The sequence below is a fragment of the Anser brachyrhynchus genome, assembly GCF_964034855.1.
Source record: "Anser brachyrhynchus genome assembly, chromosome: 10".
Lineage (NCBI taxonomy): Eukaryota > Metazoa > Chordata > Aves > Anseriformes > Anatidae > Anser > Anser brachyrhynchus.
In genome coordinates, this window is record NC_137705.1 from 24,587,885 (window position 1) to 24,614,161 (window position 26,277).

Consider the following 26,277-nt stretch of genomic DNA (forward strand, 5'->3'; position numbering starts at 1 on the left):
TCTGATGCTTCACAGACAATGCACGGCCTTCAGTTGCCGGCCTGTTAAATTTCAAATTTCTTTTTACTTTTTTACTGTTTGAAGTGGTAATGTTTCTTCACTTATCTGACTTGACACCGTGATTTTCACCGAATTGCTCTAAGGAGTCTGGTTGTCTGCATTTTACAAGGTCGCCTGCTAAGCTTTCTTATCACTGCAAGCATATCTCAATACCACATTCCTTCCCTCTAAACAATGTAATTCTGCAAAAAAAAAACATTTTTATTCCCACAAGAGAGACTGCTGTAAGAAAGCCCAGACGGGCAGCACTTTCATCATCACAGTATTCTGTATGCCCCTAGCTTCTCGGGACTTCACAGGAGGTGGATTACTGAGAAAAATGTCTGCCTCTCTTATCTCTGCCTTTCCTCTAGGCCCTAAATCAAAGTCCCCGAGACTCACTCGCTAACGTTACCACTCAATAAATGCCCTGTGAAGAACTAGGAAGTAATATTTGGAAAAAAAACACTCAGGCAGCCGCCCGTCCCTGCAAAGGGCACCCTCAGCTCCCACACGGCGTCACAACAGCGCCCCAGGGGGGACGCCCCGGCAGGCGCCAAGCCGAGCCCCCCTCCCCCCCCCGCCAGCAGGACTCCATTCCCCACAATCCCCGGCTCCGCCGGCCCCCGCAGTGTGCGAGGAGCCCATTGGCTCCGCGGGAAACCTATCGCCTCCCGCCTCCTTACGCGGGGCTGGCAACGGCCGTACACAGAGCGCGGGTGGCCGAGGCGGCCCCGAGGCGGCCCCAGGCATCACTCAGGATCACCGGCCCGGCCGCGCCATGAACCTGGGGTAAGGAGCGGGACCCTCCCCACGGCCGCCTGTGGAGACCGCCCCCGCCCGGGACGCTGCTGGCGAGCCCTGGGAGGCCCCGAGCCTCGCCTCGCCCCGTCCCTCAGGGCCCTCGGCCGGCCGGGAGCTCTGCGGGGCTGCCGCACCCCGCTGGCAGCCTCGGGCACCTTCGCCATGTTAATTAGAACGGTGCTCATTAGAAAGCTACGAGCGTTTGGGGTTTTCAATGAAAGGCAGCTTGAGCGTAAGCCCTATTTTGAGCACCCCGAGAATGAATCGGACAGATTTTCTTAATTACGTGGAAGAAGAAAAGGCGTTGGGCACTTTGTGCTCGTAGCGAGGCCTTCCCACTGTTTGTTTTTGTTTGTTTGTTGTGCGTGTTTTTGTTGTTGTTGTTTGCTTTTTGTTTGTTTTCATAAACCTTTATAGTAGCATTTGTTCTACTTAAAACAAATTGTACTATTTTGCATGGAAGCATAATTCAAGACTTTAGAATACAACGCTTTGTAATGAACAGCGCAGGAATTCACGGAGATTGTGTAGTATTTTTTGTAGAATACAGCATATATACAGTGGCACCTTCACTCTAAAAGACATACCTTGTAACAGGCTAATCCAAACTTTCCAGTATCATTAATAAAAATGTATCCTTTTTGTGACCTGTTTTCTTTGTATTGAAGAACTTCTCACAAACATATAAAGTTGGAGAGTGAAAGTCCACCTTGACCTACAGTAAATACCATGTTATAATGGAGTACAGTTGTCTTTGTTATTAATGTAAAGATCTTAACCATTACCATATTACTTAATAGTTCTGATTTCTCTCCCTCTCTCTCTCTCTCTCTCCCTCTCTCTCTCTCTCTCTCTCTCTCTCTCTCTCCTTTTGCAGAGATGGACTGAAGCTTGAAACTGAAGTGTTGGATGGAAAGCCTAAGCTAATTTTAGCTTCTTCTGGTATTTTTTCAGTCATTTATCTGAAGTAATTTTTAAAGCCTCTTAAAGTTTAACCTCCAAGCAATATGAACCACAGCTTTATTGAAATATTCAGATTAGGAAGAGTAATTGTACAATGCTATTACTTGGCCCTCTTAACCAACTTGCCACTGGTCTAGGTTGATAGTGAACATCTGAGTAGCCTGTCCACAGGCAAACAACTGGCAAATTGTCTTGACAGTTTACAGCTTGTCTGCCTTCACAAAATGTTAAGTACTATTATATATAGATTGTCATAACTAGAGAATGCCTGCAACTTAGTAGCACCTCATTAACAAGGAAAAAGCAGCTTAGTAACTCCCTGCTTAATTTAGAAATCTATCATACCACGCTTCTGAATTTAAAGTAATTTTAGTATCTGGCAATTGAGGTTTATCATTTTCAATAATTTGTTTATTTAGGCCAGATATCATTGCTACCACACTAGAAAAAACTATCTCATATGTTAATAATTAAACTTTATTAAAATCTAGGTTTTTGATTTATCGAACATAAACATTTATCAAATATATACAAGCATAAAACCACATTTTCTAACTGTTGGCATTCAGGGTACAGGAATTCTCCATTTAATGCCCTCCAAATTATATTCCACTTTTTGCTGTCGAAGGAGACATTATAAGAGTCAACAAGGAATACATCTACTGGAGACAAAACCTTGCAACACCTCTGGAACAGCAGCGCTACAGCTTTCACTTACCTCAAACTTACCTCGCATCATTTATGGAACATTCACTGACCCTATTCAGAGGTCTCTGAGATAAAGCCTTGCCTTGGACTCTGAGCTAGCCTCAAAGAAGCAGTCTTCTCCAGGAATTAACAAGTTACCTTTACACAGCACTTCCTTAAATTAAATTGTTTCAGTATTCAAACTGGTGAATGAACCTAGTGAGGAAACACAGTCCCAAAACACTCTTACTATAGAAACTGCAAGATGGTTCACAATTTAATGCGTAGCTCTCCAGGAGAGATTTAGCATACTCCCAAGTTTTAAAATGTTCATCTAAATGGAAGACTATTAATAGGGTGTTTTGCAGACAGTCTGAACAGTTAGTATTCTCCAATGCAAAAAAAATACAGGAGCTACCAGTGCAAAATATATGACAACCACTGTCAGAGCCATGATTGCACAGTGCAGCTGAAGCAGCCTTATCTTCACAGATTTGTTCCACTAAAGTATCATCCCAACTGTTTTCTCTCCCTTTTCCCTTACCCATGTGTACAAGATTTCTCGTGTTGAGTATCACATCCTCTCTATTAATCAATATTATAATATTCTTTATTATTAAGTATTATGTTAAACATAATATTTTTGCAACCACCAGCTCTGTGCAGAATTTGGCTTAAAATACTGAAGAGTATGTATACTTCAGGGCAGCGGTAGGGGGAACAGTGAAGGGTGGTATGATTATGAAAGTGTTGTTTCTTTAGGCTGTAAGTGATGGAGACATAACATCATGTAGCAGATGGGGATGGATGCATGGACTGTCCTGGAAGAATGGGACACAGAAAGCAAACCAAAAAAGCACAATAAATAAACAATTAAAAATTAGCCATTACCTCTGGGCTCTCTGAGAATGAGTAGCAGGGGAAGATCAGACTGGTACAGTAGTTCTATAGACAACTGAAATATATCTAGACGTTTGTTTTGTTTTCCAACATACTTTTGAAGTGTACGTTCTGATTTTTTTTTTTAAAAAGTAAAATAATAGAGGCAGATGTTACAGGGAAAGTACTTGCCCCACCTTACAAAACATCAGATGACTACAATAGTTCCTGAATTTCTTAAGATCTGTTTTTCAGGAGGAAGTTGCTATTAAATACTGCTCTCATATGTTTATGTTTGTTTCCCAAAAGATAAATCAAGGCTTTCAGTGAAGGTAAGTGAAGAAATTACTTTTCAATTACTTCATACATTATACTCTTCAATTTGTTAACAGATGCTTGAAAACACATTTGAAGTGTCTCAGTATTTGTAATCAGTTATGTTTATGAAAATGCATTTCACAGGTTCGTAATAGCTGTAAAAAAGAATCATACAATGTCCCGAGTTGAAATGGACCCACAGGGATCATTGAGTCCAACTCCTGGCTCCACACTGAGCCACCTAAAAATTAGACCCTATGGCTGGGAGTGTTATCCAGACAGTTCTTGAACTCCAGCAGCTCGGTGCTGTGACCACTGACCTGGGGAGCCTGTTCAGTGCGTGACCACCCTCTCAGTATAGAACCTTTTCCTGTATCCAATCTGAATTTAAAAAGAGTTCAGCAACAACAACAACATCATCAACACAAGGTTGAATTTTAAGTTGTATGACTACTTTTACCTTTGCAAAATGCTTTAGTTTGCCAAACAGGAAGTCATCCAGATTGGGACTTTCAGAAACCCTAAAGGGATTCTGGTAAATATGATCTGAAATGTGTTTTAGTCCCAGTGTAGTTGTATAGGTTGTCCCTGTCTTAGTGAACTGGAATGCAGTGAGCAGGGGAACCAGAGCAAGCCTGTACCTGTGAGATAAACACAAGTGTATATCAGGAAGCCTGGAAAGGGTAATGTTATTACAGAATGGAGGAGTCAAGACTGAAATAGTAGTGGCTTTTTATGAAGACATATACCTGTTTGAAGCCATGCTTCAGAAATACCAAAGAAGAATGAAGGAATATTTGTGGATTCTTTTAAATGTTATGGTGTATCAAGTAATTTTTCATGTCATCTTTAAATATTCAAATTTAGGTGCTGTATCCTCATTTAAGGTATTCCTAGCACTCGGAGATATTTCACTAGTTTATACGTAGTTTCTATTGATGGAACAGAGAGGAAAAATGACACTTTTACCTGTTGCTTAAATCTTTTTGTTACTTATGAGAATTTATTTCCTTAGCTTATTTAATATCTGGTCTAACTTTTTTTTAAACAGATGGGCAATAAAGCCAGAGTCCCTAAACAGGCGTTGAGAATAAGGCGTACTAGACATATTCTGAGGTCAACACAGAATGCCTGTATCAAGCAGGAAAACTTAGCAAAACCAAGGAGTGAATCAAGCTTATCAATGACAAAAGGTGAAAAAATGCATGTAACTAAACCTTCCTCAAATGAAGCCACAGCTAAAGATCACTCTTTGATTTTTCAAAGAGATAAGACAAACGGGAAGCCTGATTCAGAGAATCTTGATGTTAAAAAAAGTAAACAGAGACCTCAAAATCCACATATATCAGCTGAAGACCTAGGAAATTTGGTGTGTTTAACACAAGAACAGCTTCAACAGATTTTAATGACTGTAAAAGAAGGAACTAGAAGCATCTTTGAGACTCATAATGAAAAGCACGAAGAAATGGGTAAGATGCATCCTGCTGCAAAAGTACAGTTTCCATACAGATAGTTGAAGTTTGTTTCATGGAAATGGAGCTGAATGTGAAAAGTTTAATTTTGAATTCATAATTTAAGGTTATTTTCATGCTGCAGAGATGTTACTCCAATGCTCTCTGACAAAATACTGTTTGCTACTATAGATATGAAATTGCCTGTTACTGTTTAGGAACCAAACAAGTTAATGCTAACAGTAAAAATTAGGAATTGCTTAATAGTATTCTAATACTTTGCAGAGTAAGAAAGCAAGCAACTGCCAATGTTTTGTGCTGAAATTAAGTATTTTACATTGAGGAAAAAGATACATAGTAGAACGGCACTGTACTATTACCATTATAAGTTTGAAAAAAAAACACAGAGTTAGGACTTTATGGTTGTATGAAGAGTTCAGGTATTGCTGTGCATCTCAAGAGCAGCAGTGACATTTTCCTCTGGCCCCAAGATATACATGCATCTTTTTGCCTAGCTGTAATATTACTGTTGAGTATTATTTGTTTTGCAGTCCTTATACTGCCACGTGTGAGAACTATTGTGTATGTTCTTGTATTACATCTTTACTCCTGTTTGTAGACCTATGAAAGAAGTCAGCTCTTGGTCACCACAAACAAGACACATTGAAATTAAGTAATTACAAAAAAGAAATTACTTTTACTAAGTACAAAAATCTGAGCTGTTTGTCAAGTATAAGCATTTATTATAAGTCTAGCATTCTAAAAATACCCTGTAAAGTTTTAACTTACATGCCTTAGACATACAAGCAGAGCTAAAAACAGTTCTATTAAAGAATGTCGAGTTTGCAGGTTTCTTGTTTTTAAAGCAGTAAATGTTGAGAAGTATTTAGTGGGCGCACATGCTTTATTTACTTGTGTGTGGAGATATATATATATATATATATATTTACATGTGTTTGTATCCTTCTACAGCCGCTAATGAGTCATCAGAGGAAAACACAAGCTTTTTGGAGAAGTGTTACAATGAAGTTTCATCTGTTCCAGATGAAGCTAATTCTAACTCGAGCAGGAAACAAGAGTCATATCCGCAACAAGGACAGCAAGTTATGTATGTAAATCTGTGTTATTGTCTACAAAAAAAGTGTCTCCATTAATGATTAATATTGTTAATCTTCTTATTACAGTAAGAATTAACATTCTTAATCACAGTAAGAATATATCTAAAGGTAATTTTAAATACTAATTTAAAAGTTAACAGATAAGCTTTTTTGGTATTATTTTTCTTCTATCCTCCTCTTCTCTAGAAAGGAGTCATGGAAACCAGCTGACATATTTACTACCTTGGGTGAAAGAGAAGGGGAGAAAGCCTTATTAGAATTTAAAAAGACACAATGGAAGAAAGAATTAGGTAATTATAATACAGACTATTTATATTTTATCAGTTTATTATGCTCAAGATGCCAAGAAACCTTGCATTCCTTATGCTTTTATAGATTTACTTGTATCAATGCAATTGCTACAAATTTGGAAGTTATGTACTTTCGTTTGTCTCTAGGAAAGATTGACATTTATGAGTTTCAAAAAAATCTGTATAAAGAAAAACCTGTAACATATTGCAAGAATATTTTGTTCAGAAGCAGGCAAACAAGCACATTTGTTTATACTTCATATTGTAGGAGTTACTTGCTACTGATTTGGTCACATTCTTTCACTCTGTGATAGCCATTATCATTAACAAATGAGTTTGTTTCTTTAAAGGGAAAAGTGTTGCCTTATCTACCATTGTGACTGAATACAAGTTGCAATTTGACCTTGAAATAGTTTGCCGCCTTGCCTTATCCCTAACCAAGGGGAACCTGCAGAAAATTGGGAGTGTTTAACACAGTAAAAAAAAACTTAATTTGTCACAGGCTTTACATGATTGATATACAGGAGTGTTTTGTTTTCAGCTTGGATGTAGACTATCTAGTTTCAGTTTGATTCTGCACTGTCAGTAGCTTGCATTTAATATTATTAATCCAGTGCAGCTACAGAGTAATCTTATATCATTAGTATAAAAAAAATCAATTATCTCAATTTTTATTAATTATTTCTCTTAGTTTTCCCTCTCCTCAGTTATTCTTAAGCCTTCAGTGTTTTGTAGTCTTCTCAGAGATTCCTGTTACCTCCACATCTCTGGGCAGAGACTCAGCAGCCATCCTCTTTAAGAGCAAAATCACATTTAAACTGATAGCTCACACAGTAGTTACTTCATCTTGTAGCCCTTTTTACAATCAAAACTGTAGAGCTTGTAGAGTCGGTGTGCCTTTTTAATTATTTATTTTAATAAATGCATCTACCTGCCTGTAGTAGGAATTCTCACCAAAGTTTTGTGCACTTCCCTCCCCACCCTTCCTCCTGAAGATGAACAAGTAGCACTGAAGAAGAAGCTGAAAGAGACTTTGGAAGGAGAGGTGGGTTGTTTCTGGGCAAAATCTGGCAATGAAAAAACACATACAGAGAAAATGGAAACAGCTAACCCAGATAAGGTAAAGCTATCAGTAAAAACACTGAAGAGCACAGTTTCCACTGCACTGTTCCGGAACTGTTCAATTTTTAATTCATACAAGATTTTCTTTTTTGTACGGATCCAGCATTAACTGGAAGCAGAATCAAATTTCAGTGATTAGTTTAAGCTCTCTGAAGTGCTGCCAACTCCCTATATCAAACTTACCTGTTGCTCCGATTTGTAGTTTTACAAATTAGTATATTTATGTCATGAACAACCTGTTTTTGTCTTTCCACGTTGATTACTAACTAAAAGGTATGAATCTTTTCCAGCTCTGTTTTGAGGAATAATCTCAATGGTTATGTAATTATTTGCATTGTTCATTAGCTCTGCTTACAGAATAATAAGCATAGCCTTTTGACTTTTACTCTAACCTGCCTTTCAGAAAGTCAGCTGTCACTCTAAGAATGCTGTGTCAGATAAACACATTCTTAGGGGGACTGCCTCTACAGTGATTGCTTTCAAACAGTATAGGTTTGTATCTGTTGTCAGTTATTACAGTAAAAACGAATGTCTTTTTTGTGGCATACTCAGCATTCCTAGAAAGTGTTATCACCATGCCCCTATAAGAGCTTGTACATAACATGTACAAACACACTTATGTACTCAATACATATTAGTAGTTGCTACAAGTAATAGATTGGCGTTTATCTTATTTCAGGAAGCTGTGCCACAGGAACAACCTTCAAAGCATGAGCAACAGAAGAAGTGGCTTGAAGAGCTGGACAAACAGAAGGAAGAAGCTCAGCTACAAAAAATAGAAGAAAAACTGAATTTATCAAAGGTATCTGTGGTTTAGAGGTACTTTTTGGAATAAGAAAAGCTTTTATTTCAACTTTTGTTCTAAGAAATAAGAGATAAAATCTTAGACCTAATGAACTAGTGACAAAGATGTAATTGAATGCAGCACATCCAGTTTTTCAATCATAAACTCAAGAGAGCTGCCCACTTAGCCAGTAGGCATTCCAGTATTTTGGTGGCAGAAAACTGTGTCTAGTTTGATGAGAACAGTGGTATTACCTCCAACTCTTCCCTCCTCCCCCCCATCATAGTGTGAAAGCACCAGGGGCTGGAAGGTTTTGTAGAGACAATAGCCAGACACTGTGCAAAAAGAAACTTCCTGTAGACTACCAAAGAAGATGAGAAAAAAAAACAAGTAAAGTTAAAGACAATCACAATGTGTCACAGTGGTGTTCAGATCTTGTTTCTGGAAATACTACTTCAAGACATACATATGCACACATGTACACATTAATGAAGCTTTTTAAACATTTCTACTCCAAAAAGGATTGAAAAAAGTAGCCCTACCTTTTTTATCCTTCAGTTTTTTCAGGCTGTTGATCATAGGTCTCTTACACTGGATCTCAAAGGAAACTGTGGCCAATATAATTGCTTTGCAGGTCAGATATGTGGAGATCTAATACTATTGGCTGGTTTGGGCAAGATGTCTTACACCCTGTAAGCTCTTTATATGGAAGAAGACTTGTTTCCTTTACTATGTTATTATTTCTATCTTATTACTGATTTTAAGTTCAGTGAAACATTCTCTATTCTTATGCAGACCAATATTGACATGCTTTTCTAAAGTCTCTTGTCTTTTGAAATGAAGAAACATTGTACTATAGCTAGAATCCAGATTTCCAAATTGCTGTGTGTAGCTTTAACCCGGGATCAAACAATCCTCTTGCTATGTATCAGGTATATTCACTATTCTCTGTATTATTAGTGAACAAGAATCCCAATTACCAAAACTTGCCTGATATGAGCATTCATAACCTACAAACTTCTGTATTAAAAGGCTGCAGCTTTTACTTTCAACTAAAGCATTTAATACAGCAATTACACAATCCCTGGACAGAAACTCATCATTCCAATTCCGTACTTCATAATGCTAGAAAAGAGCTTTCCTACCCACCTCCAAAAAAAAAAAACACCTTCTTGCTAAGGCTGGTCACATACTTACATGTGACACAAATTTTTTTCATTTCCTGAGCTGTTGAAGGAATTGAATTTCCTTTGCAAACTGAGCTTTATATTGTGAAAGCAACACAGCTGTGAAAGGTCCCAGCATCAGCTGCCTCATTTTTTTAATTTGATAGCTGTGCCCTGGGGAGATGGATGTAGTTACTCACCTTACAGTAATCTCACTTCCAGCCCCTTTTGAAAGAAAGCTACATGCACTTAATCTTGTTTTCTTCAACATTTTATTTTTCAGGTCTTGTGTTACACTCTCAACCTTTCTACATATTTCACTACAGATTTACATAAGAATAAAATAGATTTTTTTTAACTGCTCTTGTGTGGTTCCACATCAATGTGTACAAAGGATAGGCAAAACTTAGGAAACAGGAGAAAGAATTATTTGGATTCTTATTATTATTTGGACTAAGAGTTTCTTGTGTCTTTTTTAATAGGTATAAAACTTTTCTTAAAGAGGGTGGCTTTTTGTTCAAGGAAGTGACTCCCAGAAGGCTTTAAGTGGATTATGTTAGTTTCTTTTCTGCAGAATGCAAAATTTGAGGGAGCCGTTCTCCAGTCCTTCCAGAGAAACAAATCTTCTTTTATTGAGAAGAAAAAAACAATCTCAGTACCTACAGCAAAAACAAAGGTCCCTTAGGTAAAAATCTTCTATTAATGAAATATTAAAATATTCAGTTCCCAACGTGGCGCCAAAAAATAAGCTCAGGTAGTACAGAACGGAGACTTAAAAAGCCAATATGTCACCTCTAAAGAAGTTTCAGGTACTTTGCTAGGATTCTTGTGTTTAATTGAAAATGACAGATGGTGTGGGTGGGAAAGAAGGCTTATTTTACAATGGGTCTGTCAAGCTGAAAATAGGAAGTTATAGAGTAACATCTCTGCCCAATGCACAGTAATTCTGCTAGTGTCCAGCATTAAAGCAGAGGTGGTAAATGTGGGCCAGTGTAAAACATGCCACTTGTTCATGTTATCAGGGAGAGAATATATGCACAAAAGGAGAAAAGTATGGCAGAGTGCACAGAGTACTGACATCAAGCAGTTTTGCAGTACTATTTGAAAAAATATGGGATGGAATAGTAATATAAATTGAAAAAGCCATATCAAAAAGCCTAATTTCATTTTAGCTTATTTTTTTTTTCTTTTACTTTTAATGTCGTTTTGTTTGTTTGTTTTGAACTTTCTGGTTTGTTCGTTTGTTTGTCTTTGCTGTCAATATAATAGAAACACGTTGGTGCTGACCAAGTGTATTGATCAGCAGTGTAATTTCTGATCTGACTTGTACACAACAGAAATAGTTCTAGGAAATTAACTGCTCTGTGTATTGTACTTCCATAACAAAGATTTTCAGATGTTCCTGTTGTACAAAATATGTATTGTCTAACTCTTTTGTTAACCATGCTTTATAGAAACAGTGTAATTGAGCGCATTTCCGTTTTTTGTTGCTTCATATTTATTTAGGCTGAAGAGCATGACAGATGGGCAATGCATTTTGATACTTTAAAGAACTACCTTAATACTAATGCACAACACCCTTTAAATGGAATGTACAAAAAGCAGCCTGAAAGTCTTTGCCTGTCACCTGACCCTAAGGAGCTGACTGCTTTTGTTCACCCTTTTTCACCTGCAGCTTTAGGCAACCTCATGCCCTCAAAGGTGGAAAATGCAGAAAAAGGTGCTAAAAGCAGTGCTTTGGATCACAGTCAGAAAGTCAGGTGAGTGAGCTTTGAAAGGGTAATCATCTTCCCAGCTAACTCATTTCTGTCACCTCCTCAGAAATTAAAAAAAAATACTTGAATAAGATCCTTTAAAGCTGATCATAAGATCTATCTCATCTAGCTTTTGCTTTTTTTCAGAATTACGTGTTGTTTCAGCTTTGTAAGACACAAGTGCCTCTGTTGTTCATTAATAAAATTTACTGCAAGCTTACTTTCTTCCTTACTCATTACAATGAATTGTATTAATTAATTAATGCAATGTGATAGCCTCAATATGAAAATATTATTTGAAATCTAACTGAGACTTCTAATTAAGAAAGGCTTTAGGATTTCCTTTTTATGATTAAAAACATATACACATTTCCTTGTTTGTAGTTTCCTTCGTTCAATGACAGCTCTCCTGGATCCTGCACAGATTGAAGAGCGAGACAGACGGCGGCAGAAACAGTTAGAACATCAGGTAGATTTCTGTTTTAAAGTTTAATGACATTTTAATGAGTGGATGAAAGGTAGTTTTGTCATATGAATAAAGCATGATATTTAATAATAGTGAGGCAGTTGACTCTTATGCTTCAAGTCACGTTTACAATTGTTTAACATTATTCCTCTCAGAGTCTACGGTTTTTTAATATCTGTGTGGAGTTGTTTGCATTTCTGTGACAGAATTCTCACCTCAAAAAGACACAACACAGACTTTAGAGCTCTAATAGGTTTTGCGTACATTTTTTTTAGTCTCCACTGTCATCAGGAGGACTGATATTTGCATATACCCCTTCCATGAATTTTAAAATTTTATCTACTGTACTGCCGCCATTCCTATTACTTCTGCTGCACTCTTAACTGAACATACATCTTCATGAAGATGTCTATAGCACAATGTAAATAAATCTTAGTGTAAATGTAATGATTCTGTCTGCTCAAACTGTTATTCTTGCTAGATCAAAGTATATTAGATAAAAATCAGACCACTATTTCTTCACAAGCAATGTACAAAACCATTTTGAAAATATAAAAAGAGACTTTTGTTTATCTTTGAGCATTTTGTCTTCAAACCGCTTTGCTGGGCTGGTAGTTCTAAAAAAAATGGGAAGGCAACTACATATCTTTTGAGAAATTAGAACAAAAGAAGTGTTTGAAATACTTTTTCGTTAGGAATGAACTGTTAGACAGCTATTTTCCCTAGTACTGTCACATAAACTAATAAATTGTCTTGAATAAATTGTCTCTTTTTTAATGCTTCCAAATCCAAATATTATACACATACATGGAAGTATATGAGTAAATAGATTGTAATACCTTCAATTTTATACCTTTTAATTCTACTTTTTTATGATATTACCAGAAAGCAATAATGGCTCAGGTAGCAGAAAAGCGGAAGAAGAAACAACTGGATGAAGAGAAGAGAAAATGGGAAGAACAAGAGGAAGAACAGCGCCTAGCACGAGAAAAAGAACTGATGCAGAAACAGTTTGAAGAAGATATGCTTAAACAAAAACAAAAAGAGGTGGTTTTCTGTATTTTGTTTAGTGCAGATAAATGGAAATTTTTTACTGATTTATCTGTATATACTAAACTTAGATGCTATGAATCTAGAGGGAAGACTATGTTTTGATTATTATAGTATATTACTTTGATATACTATTTTTAAGTACAGTAAAAGATGACAGGATATATTTTGAAACTGTGCAAGGGATTTTGCCACATCTCCATTAACATGACAATAACTGCTCTAAAGCATGAACAAAACTCCTTCAGAGTTTCAAAATGGTAAACAGACTTCTGCCTACCAAATTCAGAGTCTGTAATAATACTATTTTTTGAAGAAAACAGTTCCTCACCTTCAAAATGGTGCTGCCTCCTCATTTTGAAAATTAAAACTACCTGAAGTTTCTACATTTGAAACCAAAATTTGTTTCCTCAATAAATATAGTACAATATAGGTTTAAGGCAAGTTTGTTTTTTTGGACAAGGGCCTTTTCAGAAAGATGAATGAAACTGGCAAAAATGCACTTGTAGTTTTAAATAATGTAGAAAGATATATTTTAAACGTAAATTTTAAATAAAAAAAATACCTCAAAGTCTGTGATCCAATTATTGTTGTTGATAAGTTGGTGCTTTTAAGATGCTTCAGTATCATGAACTTTATCTAACTGGATGTGCTTTTACTCTGGATTAAAGAATTTCCAGAATATAATTTGGAAAAGTTGTTTAAAAAGTTGTTGATGTTCTAGAACTTTCACCTCAGTAACTACTGCTGAGCTTTCAAGCTTGTTTCATTTAAAAATTAAACTGAAAGTAACATTTTGACCTTTGGTGTACACAAATTTCACATTTTTATATATTCTTAACCTCTTACAGAAGAATCTGTAGAAGGTTAAAGCCATACTCTTTTCTTTTGGCACAGTAGCAGCTATAAGTGTTAGCAGAATTCTGCGATGTCATAAAACAGACTGTTTTCAAAAGCATAAAACCTCGAGAACCTGCAGAAATATGGATGCCTGATTGCTCTGCATTTTCTGGAGGGAAAGGTATAGGATCTGCCTGTAGATGCTAGAACAAACTGCTAAAAATTAGGAAAAGTCATATTTCTATGTAATAGCTCAGCTCCTTCCAAACATGTCATGCTCTCAGTTTTGCTTTCACTGGCAAATGCAGTGGAAGGGGGAGTATGAGATGGTAGTATCAGTTTGGATAGGAGTTGTTCCTTGGCCCAGTCGTCTTGAACCCACTGGGTCTAGAAATATAAGCCTCAGATTTAGGGATGTTCTGCCTTTGTTAGGGAGGTTTCTAATCCCTCCCTTTTGTGGAACTAGGAGGAAGGATTCTTATTTTTATTTGGGCTTCTTTTATTTCATTAAACCACATTGATGATAGATAGCTGAAATCAGATGACATTTATGAAAGGATGCATTTATCAGAAAGGAGTTAAATATCCAAATAAGTTTGAGGATCTAGATGCTGGCTTTTTAATGCTTGGATTGAACACCTTTCATCAGCACAGCAGAATGCAGAGCTTCCGATTTTACTATTAAAAAGTTAAATGTTAGGTATTGCATCTACTCAACTAGTTTTTGTTGTTTTTTTTGGTTTTGTTTTAAATGCTTTACTCAAAACAAGAATGTATGTTGACATGATTTCTGTAAACGTTGGGGATTATATGGAGATTAAATAATCCTATTTTATTCTCAAATGATCACATATTTACTTTTTTTTTTCTAAAGGAACTTTTGACTCTTAAAACAAATGAGATCTATCAGACAATGCAGAAAGCTCAAGAATTAGCACTGAGATTAAAACAAGAACAGCGTATTCGAGATTTGGCTCAGAAGGGACATGACATTTCAAAACTTAAGAAGAATCTTGGTGGCAAGTACCAATCTTTTCATATTCAGTTTGCTTGTTCCTGTGGTGTTTGCATGCGAGGTGCTAGTGTTCTTTCTTTGCCAGTCTGCATTTGTAATAAGGTCAGAAATTGCTCCTTTGCCTCAGGAATCAAATTTCATTTCAGTTTATTTAACGAGCCTTCCAAACAAGTGTCGTTAACTAATACTGTGAGTACTGTATTTTAGTATATTACTATTATTATATAACTTCAAATGCTACATTGCATAAAGGAAGAAATATAAGGCTGTCACCAGGAAGGCATATGGAATATTCAGACCTATAAATGGTCAACTTGATTTTCAGTGAAACAGGCAGAGTATTCGGATCTGAATCATAGTTCTCAACCTTTTGCTTTGAGTTCTAAGCCATAATAGTCTGATAACTTGATAGCATAGTTTAAATGGAATATATATTGCTACATTAAAAAAAAATGCCTTGATTCTTTTTAGGTGACACTGAATTTGAAAATTGTAGTACTGACATTTCATATCAAAGTCATAACTTTTCTGATGACATTAGCAGTAATATTGATCGGCAGACTTCTCCTCGGAAAGACACCGCTGTACAGACAGGTACGCAGCCCTTCCACTTAATTACCCTGGTGTACCGAAATACAGGCAGTGGAACAGCATATTGGTGTAACTGAGCAACAGGGCCAAATCACTGTCATTCGGAATGAAATAAAGCTAGCAAGAAATACTTGGACAGACACAGGCATATTATAATATTACCATATATCACTGTATTCTTCTAAATAAACGATATGCCTATATAGTTGTTACCTGCCAATTACAAAGTCAAATCAGCCAGTCTGAAGTATGGTTTTGGCTTAGAGTCATGGTCACAAGCCCTGCAGGACTAAATTTATTAAGGCATTTAGGCATATATTTTAGTACTCTTCAGTGTGAATATTCACAGGCTTATATAACATGCTTTGGTATTAAGCTGGCTGGGTCCTTAATGAATCCTTGAAGATGCTAGCAGAAATACTGTCAATAATCCTGGAATTTGAAAACTAGACTAATTAGAAAATGAAAGGTTATATTCAACCATTTAGTAAAACTTTTTATAATTCCTGCTAAATATCCAGACAAAATTGTGGGTCTATGTAGATGGAATACCTGCCAGTCTTTATCTTGATTATGTATCACACTATTAAAACAAACAAACAAACCAAAAAAGAACTATGATTCTAAGTCTATGATTCTATGAACTTAGTCTACATTTATTCATGTTGTAGGTGAGGCCTCAATGAGCAGATTGAGTGGAAACATATAGTTGCTTTATACCTTGTATTTAGAAAATTATTAACTTCTTAGCACTTGAGAAGAGAAAGCTTTAATTTATTTGTATTTGCATAAAAAAAATTAATAATTTTGGTTTTGATAATGCTGGTAGAAATTTTACAAGAAATTCACAGCATTTACAAAATAATTAATATTTTTGTATATGCTAATTAGTAAGGAAAGAGGCTGGATTTTTAGTACTTTAAAAATTGAACAAAATATTTCCATTAGAAGACAAAGATTAGGAAAGTAAGTTTCTGACAGTAGCACTATGATTATGACCAAACCATCAGCATTCTAAAATACTAAACAGGAGCTGTATTTTGCTCTTTACCAGTGGGTACCAGGAATAAAACTGAATTTGGCATTTTAAGATAATGTAGTTTCATTTTACTTACATTTTAATTTTGTAGTGACTTGATTTTGTTCTCTAATCTTTTTTTTTCCTCCTTATTGAAATTGCTTGTATTGGTCTTATATTTTTTCTACATCAAAAAGGATAAAAATCATCATAAAACTGTAGCAACTGTTTTTTGAATAAAATCAGTAATGGTAGATAGATGTGCAGACAACATTCAAACAAGTTATTTGAATAGCTTACACTTGAAATTAAAATACATTTTTTTTCAGATGACTGTAATACTTCAGCATGTATTGATTCAACTGAGGGAAGAACTATGTGTTGTGGATCACCTGATATTTCCATAGAATATAAGGAAACCTCCAACAGCAAAAAATATCAGAAAGAAATGCAGTATACAGATGAAAATAAAATTTCAGGACAAGAGAATGGTGGCATCTACAGTGAGCTATACGAACAATATGCAAGAAAAGAAAGACAAGTTAAACCTTCAGAAAAACATACTAAAAGACCTGACTGGAACATAAACAAGCCTGGGAAAAGATATATTCCAGCATCAGAAAGATACCCTAAACAGCTACAAAAACAAAGGGAAGAAAACAAAGTAAGACGGCAAATGGAGCTGCTTCAGTTAGTGGAAAGAAATACCCCTGGGAATCTCTGCCCAAAAAACAGGTCTCCTTCACCTCATGAAGAAATGAACATGAAGAATAAAGGACATAGGATCAGAAAGGTAACTACATTTTCTCTAGCATGAATGATGAGTATTTTTAAGACTTACTTCACTCACTTCTTCTATGTAACTCAAGCTCTGAGAATTTTCACCTACCCTTTGCGTAAAGAACAGTACTACAGCAGTGTTTTGTTTGTTATGATCAGAACATCTTGATTTTTGTCATTTATTGTTATTTCAGTCTGCCAAAGCATGTATTTGATGTAGTTTATAATCATGGTTTCATTATGTAAAAAGGGAGCTGGATTGAAAGCAGTGTGGGGGACAGAATGGTATCACTGACTTGTGCATTTCTGTCCATCGTGTAGTGGTGCGGGTTAATAGATTAGGAGTACCTGTCCAGTTCTTATTTCTGCAAAGAATCTGTGCTACTGAAGACGTACTCTAATGTCATAAAAATGTATACTTAGTGGAGTTGGGTTTTTTTCTTCCCCATTTGCAGTAAGCATGTGTAGCATGTGGCTGGGAAAAAATAATTCTCATATAAAGAAAATACTATTAAATATATTCCTGCCTGCTCTCTCTCTCTCTGTATGTATGTATGTCTATACATAAACACCTACATTTCTCTCACCTGCCAGTAGAAAATATGCTGGTGTTGAAAAGGTGGCCACCTTAATTCTGTTTAGTCATTTGCTTATTATGGCTACATACACATATTTTAGAAGCTGTGGGTATTAAAAAAAAAAGGTTTATGAAATTACATAGCTAGATAGCTGTTCACATAGGTGCCTTTGAAGATTTATTCATCTGTTAAACCAAGTTTGTTGTTTTTTATCAGATTAGTAGTAAATCTTATGATTAATGGCAAATAAGTTTTGCATGTATGTTGTTGAAAGCTAAATTTTCAAAAATTCTTTTCCTGAAAAAAGGGGTAATGTATTTTAAGCAGATTTTTAAGTTAATTAAGCTGTGTATGATACCATAAGAAGCATGGGATACGTTAATACATTTTAATTTAATTAGAAAACTTCTACTGACTGTATATAACAATAAGACCTTTCCTTTAATAATCATTGCCTTGGACTAAACTTTTCAGGTTTATAAGCTTTCCAAGAAAACGTATATGTAGTATATTTTACTTCTCTTAAAGCTATCATAGAAAATTGGAATAAGTCCTTCTAGAATTAGTTTAATTAGAGTCAGATTAATTAGAGTTCATAGATACTACAATTTTCCTTAATACAAGTCTTTGATGATACCCTTCTCCTGAACTCAGATCATGTAGTCCTTTTGGAATTTCAGAACAAACTTGTTTTGAGAAATGAAAGTGTTTAATATAAAAATACGGAGGTTTTTATTTTACTTTTGACTTTCTTGGTTTTCTCCTAGGAAGAACAATTACATAAGAATAATTTGAATGAAGAAAGGTAATGTCAATATTCTGCATTAATGCAAAGTATAAATATATAAATAGTAAAATATGCATGCTTTTCTTTCCTGATTTTTAACTGTTTTAAATAATTTACATGCATCTAGTTTTCTACTATTAAAAAGACATAAGAGAAGACAAAACAAGCTAGTCGTAAATAATAAATAGCTGGTATAAAGGCAGACTAACGGAGCAAAAGTGCAGGCCTCTGAGCGTTTTTGTCTCTACTGTTTAAGAAACTTAATCATGTTACTTTTGTGTTTTTTATATGTTAACTGAAATTGTTTCATACAGGTCTGACTCACCACCTGTTCCAGCAGTTAAGAACAGGTTACACCAAGTACAACAAAAACAGACACATACTTCTCATTTCCTGGTGCACAACAACAATAGTAGAAGAGAGAAAAATATCAAGACAGATGCACAGCAGAGGAGCTCCCCTCCCCTAGTTACAGAAGCTGGAAGACCTCCGTCTTCACAGTTTATTCCGTATGTTCGAACAAATGAAGTGTATTATCTTTATCCAGAAGCACCAGTGACTAGACCTTCAACACATGACCCACAATATCAACAGTTTAATGGTACTGAAATGTATTATGATCTGATTCATGTAGAAAAGATGTTGCAGTGATTTAGTTCAAAGTGCTACATTTTGTTCAATTTGGTATCTGTTTTTACTGAATTCTGCTGTAACCCATGTTTGTCAGAGCACTGTACAGAAAGCCTATGCAACCAAATTTATACTTTCTATTAAAAAAAAAAAGCAACAACATTTTTAATTCTTTTATCTGCCCTTTTCTGTTTATCTTTACTGAACGACAATTGCACTTCTCTGGCATTATTACATACAGATTTTGGTCTTAGGAACCTAAGTTGTATTTGACTTAAAGTGATCACAATCTAATAGCAACCAAAACCTGATTTTCACAAGCTGTGAAAATCTAATACAAAATTAGAATAAAATTTATAGTAGTATTGTTAACTGATTTGATATGTATTTATTTTTAGATTCTTACCCAACACCACGACAGATTTTTAGCTGTGATCACACTAGAGATCCTCTTCTAAATCCTGATGGAGTTAAAATCAGAGAGAGACAACAAGCAATTCTCAAGGGACTGTCAGAATTACGCCAGGTAAGCAAATAGTCATTGGATAAACATGTATGTCTACACACTGAAGTCAAAATGAACATTGCAAACTATTACATAGTCGTATTAGTCTTTAATTCATTTTTTTCCATCATATAAGTTGGCCTCAAGCTCTACCTTTCCTCATTAATTTTGCTTTAGTAAATGCATTACTTCCATCCTTGGACTCTTCTTAAGGACTACGAACGTCCTTAGATTTACTATGATAAGGTGGAATACCTGAGAAAACTTGAAAACAAGAGGAATGACTTTATTACTGTCCAGGTATTGATATAGGATTACCTATAGTAAAAATGTTTCAATATCAAGGGGAAAAAAAGAACAGTATTTTAACAGAACACCCGAACCTTTGTTATATGACTGGTAAGCCAGTCATGCCAGAGGTATGTAGATGGCACAGACAGTTAGAGGGGTGGTAATCAAGTATCAGGCCTGGAAAAATATTCCAATCTGTAAATATGATGTGTGAAAATCCTTATAAAATCTTTCCAAGATAGCTATTCTTTTGCTAATGTCTAAAATTCTGGATTTGTCAATCAGCCAGGTGTTGTGAGTGAAAAGAAAATGTAATTTGGTGGAATAACACACCCAAGAGCTACCAGAGGCAAAAGTCTGTCTATGTTTGTATACATTGTTCAATTTGTAGTAAGTCACTGGTAACAATTAGGTCTTCAGGATTGCCCAAGGGATTTTGAACAAGGCAAGAGTGTCTTTAAGGATGCACACATTGCAGTAAATTAAAGCACAAAGGCTATAGCTGGGTTATAGCTGGTAACTGTGAAGTTACGTATTTTTCTGTTTGGAGTCAGAATACCAAAAAAAAGATACTGTCGAGCTTTAAGTTATTAAAACATGAGTGAATTTGATAACTCCACCTGCTAGCAATGAACTGTGGTCCACAGTAGGTTCAAACCTCAGGCCTGGACAATCACAGGAACAGTTTTCTTTCATACTTCTAAATGGCCTGATTGAGGACTGCAAGACAAAAAAGAAAATTTTCCTTTAGGTTTGCAATTCTTCTTTGAGGACTATTAAAGATATATGTGTATTGGTATCATCCTTTTTTTTGAATGACTCCATAGTGATATTAGTGACTTTATTATTAGATAAAGTACTTTTAGAATAATTATATATAGCTAAAAAGTAAATAAATGTATAAGAAAAACATAAAGTATGCAAATAGCAGTGCTATTCATTTTCCTTTAGATTAAAGGAGAAAATTGTGTAAACAATCCAAATGAAAGAAAGAAACTCTGACAGACTTAAGTACAATAGAGTACCATTAGTTAGCTCCTGGTCTGCTTTAGAAAAACACACATGTGTACCTAGTGCTTCAGTAGCAAGTCAATCCCTTGCACAAATGAGAGGTCAGCCACGACATACTTAACCTGTAATTTTAGAAAAGAAAAGATGTGACACAAGAACACTGAAAGGTTGTCAGTTTCTCATGACTTCCAGGTAGATTTGCCTAGATAGATGACTTTCTTCATGACTAGAACAGGTCTTTCCCAATGCCCATTAATATTTTTGTTAAATAGCCACAACTTCCAAGTGTTTTGTATTCAGGCTTCATTTGCCAATGGTATTTCAGTTAAGAATGAAGCTGTTGTCTTCAAAGCACAATTTGAACTTTGTGCTTGCTGAGGTGAACAAAAGCCATGAATATTTAACAAGGTTTAAAGCGGTAATATCAGTGTTGGCAAATGTAGGAGACACAGGCTTGGGAACATTTTTGCTGCACAGTGAGTGTTCAGGCCCTAACAGTATCTAAAAAGTAACATTAAGGGTAGTCTTTCAGTGGAGGTTGGGTCTCGAAAAGAGTTAAAGTTTTTTAAGTTCTTTTTAAAATAACCTAGCAGCCACATTTAGGACACTACCTGTTGAACTGAGGTGCTCTATCTGTTTTGCGTTGGTTATTTCATTGAGAAAGACTGAATAGCGCAATATTTTGTATGAAATATAAGTAAGACAAAGAGCAGAGTTTCGTTTTTCTATTTCAGGAGATAATCTAGTCTTGTTTTTTAAAATGATAATATACACAATTTTATGTATATATATATATATATATCCAATTAATAGTTTCAGAATATATATATATATATATTTACAACATATTTGGCCAGTCTTTAGCCTTTAAAACCCATACAAAGTATATAGGAAAATATGATCAGGATGTTTCAGTAACAGTGTAGCTGAACTCACTGGACCCTGGATACACCAGTGAAAAATGAAGGGCCATGAGGGCCCTCCTCTGCCCAGGAGAGGGTGAGTCTGTAGTTGCTTTTGTTACAGCTCAGCAAGTCTCCCTTTGTCTTAGTTGCTCAGTGAAGTCTTCTGTATTTCAGGCGATGGCAGTAATAAGAATTATCGGCAGACTTTAGTTTTCTTGCTTAAATCAAAGTAGGTGGTGGAATAAGCCTGAGTTTCTTCATCCAGCAAAGTGGACTAAGTATTTGTGAAGAAAAGTGGAGTCAACACTGTGTTCTCTTTTTTAAAAGACACAAGAACAACAAAACAGTTACAGTCAGTACATACCAGAGCATCTTATTTTACTAGGCCAATAAAAACATAATAAAAATACTTGCTAGCAGGTTGTAGCCTGTAATGGCTAACTGACTAAAAAGTAAAAAGACTATTTCAAATTTATGACTGTACCTGACACATCTGTCATGTATTACTTAAGCACATAGCCAAGGATACAATCCTAAGGGTTTTTGTTACAGGTTTTCTCCATTTTCTAGTACCAGAGCAGGAACCTTTTACATTTGAGCATAAATATGCACATCCTCATACTTCTGTCACTGTTCTAGGTCAAAAGGTAACACTCTCCTTTGTCTTAGAGAATAATTAATGCTAACACTACAAGCTGGTACCCATCAAGTTTTGGGGTTTGGCTTCATAAAAGAACATGCTAGAATACTACAAATATAGTGATGGCGCACAAGACAGTAAGTTAATACAATGAAAATGCCATGTCTCTGCTGCGTAGGCATCCCTGGAAACATTAGGATAGGCTACCACTTCAGTCACACTTCAGCACGTCTTTTGCATGAATCAGGAAAGTCTGAGTTCCCTCCCTCATGAACGTGTTATGTTGTACTGCTTTAAGTTGTGTATTTAAAAAGCATTGCACCTCACTGGCACATTTATTAGTTCAGACTGCCTAAGGCAGGCAGAGCATTCACGTTTATATTCCATTTATTTCAGGGCCTCCTACAGAAGCAAAAGGAGTTGGAGTCTGGACTAATTCCCACCATAACTCAGGAAGAGAATTTTATTTCACCCTTTTAAAAGGTACATGTAACTGTACTGAGTTCTTAAAAATGTAAAGGCAGAGCACGTTGCTAATGTAATTAATTGTGAACCATTTTATTATGCAAATTTTGATAGGATTACAGGGTTATGTTGCTTTTCAGATTGAAGATACATTAAACTAATGATGGTATTTAGAATGGTCCTCATACTACATGAAGACATGTCCGTTTAATATAAACCACCAAGACTGTACAAAAATGGATGTGTATGGTACTGAGTTTATGCATTTTTTTGATAAATAAAAAGATTAAAGAATGATTCTGAATGGCTTTGGGACTGGGTAGGTATTTTTAACTACATAAAACTGCTTGTACTTACTCAGACAGGTTTTAGGCTTAGACAAATTAATGGTATATTAACTTAATCTCAGATTTTAACACCACAGCAATGTTGACTGTAACATGCACACATACCTCCCATTAAAACAGGATAGCAGCAGTTAATATTGTAATGGCTGAGTCCAAAATAACAGAGTTCAGTTTAAGGAAGTCAACTTATAAGTAAAGTCTGAACAGGACAGCATTCAATGCTTCCAGCCAGAATAAGAGCAAATGCATTTAAAATACATATTTTAGCATTCAAGAGAAAGGATAGTTTGGAGTAAAACTGTTTTTCTTCTAGATCTCTGCAGAAGATGCCTAACCTGAGTTAATTTTAGTTGATATGCAGTAAAAACCACTGGACCTCCAACCCAAGATTCCTTCTAGGAACAACTGTTTTTAGAAATAACCTGACTATGAAGGTACCTTACAGCAGTAGCTGAGGGAATAAATGTGCGCTCTTTCCTCTCCCTTTGTATGCCAAGTCATGTAATAGGTGAGAATCTACAGTTGACATTATACTTGGTAGAACAGTTTTTCCACAAAATTCATTAACAGTTTATTGGTACAAGGGAGGTTTTTTGATAGATTACTTGCCTGGTAAGATAACTGCTAAACTACTTTGGTCATGGTTTGTTCCTAATTTAAATAAGTGAATCAAACAATTAATAGAAGGGAAGATATTCAACTTCAGGGAAAAGTGTACTTCTTTTTGTTAATCTACCATTTTTAACGAATTGTAATTGTCCCAGCTAACTTTGTGAGTTTACAGTCATGTAGTTTCAAACACTAATAATCCAGTACCAAACCACACATCCTATATAAAAGCACTAATACCAAATTACAAACAGGAAGAAAAAAAAGACTGTGGCCAACTTGAAAACAAGAACAGTAAACGTAAGAGTCAGGGTATTAGCGTATGTAAAGACATCAATGTAACTAAACAGGTAATTCTGAGACACCACAGCTATTTTACTATCGGCTACTGTTCTCCAGAAGCCTTTGAGTCAGAAAATGCTGCATGACATGAGTCAATTACAGAATCGCTATAGAAAATGCAAGGTTAACTTAGCACATGGAAAACTAAAAAGGACAGCATTAAGAAACAGACAGCACTCCATGTTTATGACAATATTAGTTTTAAAAAGTAGAAAAGCACAGTGATCACTGCTGAAGTGTGAGAGAAGTGAGGATTTTCCAGTGCGAAGCTGAACTGCCACCATCATTAAGACTAGCTTTGTTCTTCTCGTTACTCTAGAACTACAATGGGAAATAAAAGTTGTAAGATCATTCTGATGTTGTTCTAATAAGCACGCAGCATCAAAATTAGACAAAGATAATTGCTAGTTATGAAATAAAATTTGGGTACTTTTTTGTGTACTTTGAAAACAGTATAAAAACCACAGACAATGCAATGTGTTAGCAAGTCCCTTGTGCATTAAGAGTTTATTTTATTTTGTAATGGAACTGCACCATTAATCTAATTGAGGTATTTTGCCAAAATCCAGTCATTAAAATAACTACGCTGCCTTATAGCTATGTAAAAACATTTGTACAAAATTGTGTCAAATAAATACATAAGTGTTGATATTTATGTAAAGAAAAGTGATTTGGATACTCTTACAGTTAAAAAAACTTGCCGTTTCACATATTTTAGGCAAACATTCAGTTTTACATTAAAACAGACTTCAAACTGAAGCCTATGTACAAGTCAAATACAAATGTAGAAACTTAAAAGTGCCAACAAACAAGATAATTCAAGTACAATAAATGTTAAAAATATATATATTTATTTCAATTTTCAGATGCTTCCAACAGGTACAGGCCATCATGGTTTAAATAAGACAAGAAAACATTTAAGGTAAAGGACAAGAAACATTTTGTTGCAGAATAAAATAGAAATTGTTAATCCACCATTCTAGAAACAGAAAAGTCCACAGCAACTTATAAAAAAGACTTACAAGTTTATTTCTGTTTTGAATATGGCCTGGAAGAATCACAATTTATATCCCAGCCACCAGGCGATGATGACATTTCTGTATCCATGCTCTGACTGTAAGCAGATAGAAAATAATTGCCCCCTTCTTGGTTTTGATTTGCAGAGATCGGGTATGTTGTTCCCAGAAAAGTCTGATGAGTGAGTACATTAAACTGACTGAATTGATGGGACATGTTTAATTGTCTGCTGTAAACTTGGAAGTTATTAAAAGGAGCTTGTTCAACTGAGTTCTGTTTTTCTCCTTCAGCAGAACACGTTGTAGAAACTGGAGTAATTGGCTGTATCTCTTCCAAGTCAGTTTTAGAAGTCTTTTCCATCAAACCAATTTGTGCTTCAGGAGATAACTCTGTAGCTGATACACAGCTTTCTTTTGTATCTACTCCATGTGAGCCCTTGGCCTCTGTCTGCAAAGCTTCCAAGCGACATGTATCATACTTAGAGGCATCATTGCAGATTTCTATTTGTGATGCTTCATCCCCTGAATCCAGAGACATGTCCTCCTCATCCTTTTCATCGTTTTCTACAAGAACTACATTAAAAAAAAAAAAAAAAGAAAGTCCTATTCTATTGAAATACAAACTTTTGTTAGAAAAGCTATACACTACTCACAGAGTGTTATGCTTCAGGTCTGTAAGTCCATTATCACTTAAGTCTTGGTCTTCTGCCACTCTTGTTCACTTACTCAACATACACACTTAACCCTCTGTGTGAATGTCCAGTTACTCCGATGCTAAAAGCTTCTGCGCATTGTGTTCATGTCTAGTGTTGGGAAATCCCAACTCCCAGCTCCAAAGGGGTTAATGTCAAAACAGCATCTAAAGTTATACAGTAGGTCAGTATTTAATCAGACAATTAAAGGAGTACAATTACTGACATCTTAATCCTTTGTTTACAATTTCTAAAAGCTATTGTTACGTTTATACTTTTCCTGGAAACAGACGGTTATACCTTTTTAGCATACATCTGCTTTCT

The 26,277-nt window shown here is 35.5% G+C and overlaps 2 protein-coding genes across 16 annotated transcripts in view; one reads left to right on the forward strand and one right to left on the reverse strand.

Annotated features, from left to right (window-relative positions):
* Positions 1–629: 629 nt before the first annotated feature.
* CCDC66 (coiled-coil domain containing 66) lies at positions 630–25,924 on the forward strand. Of its 12 annotated transcripts, none has more exons than XR_013955393.1 (20): positions 635–831; positions 1,721–1,785; positions 3,682–3,704; positions 4,742–5,159; positions 6,114–6,249; positions 6,446–6,549; positions 7,545–7,669; positions 8,351–8,473; positions 11,128–11,381; positions 11,760–11,844; positions 12,727–12,888; positions 14,606–14,750; positions 15,218–15,340; positions 16,685–17,148; positions 18,481–18,518; positions 18,815–19,101; positions 19,529–19,656; positions 22,879–22,965; positions 25,112–25,167; positions 25,409–25,924. XR_013955393.1 is itself a non-coding variant. In XM_080605634.1 (19 exons), the coding sequence occupies exons 1-18, from the start codon at positions 821–823 to the stop codon at positions 22,960–22,962; spliced, it is 2,775 nt and encodes a 924-aa protein (XP_080461760.1). In that variant the 5' UTR covers positions 635–820; the 3' UTR covers positions 22,963–22,965; positions 25,409–25,442. The 12 variants fall into 12 exon arrangements, 9 of the variants coding, with proteins under 9 accessions (XP_080461761.1, XP_080461760.1, XP_080461759.1 ...); XR_013955394.1 differs by lacking the exon at positions 25,409–25,924 and adding an exon at positions 23,608–23,802 and having other exon boundaries at positions 25,112–25,250; XM_080605634.1 differs by lacking the exon at positions 25,112–25,167 and having other exon boundaries at positions 25,409–25,442.
* The window catches only part of TASOR (transcription activation suppressor), a 31,154-nt gene continuing 29,479 nt past the window's right edge, over positions 24,603–26,277 (reverse strand). For 3 of the 4 annotated variants that reach the window (XM_080605626.1, XM_080605625.1, XM_080605627.1), the window contains exon 23: positions 24,603–25,834. In XM_080605626.1, coding sequence (XP_080461752.1) covers positions 25,272–25,834 — 563 coding nt within the window. In that variant the 3' untranslated portion in view covers positions 24,603–25,271. Of the gene's footprint in view, positions 26,121–26,277 lie in introns of all 4 variants that reach the window. The other variant, XM_080605628.1, reaches the window with a different exon arrangement.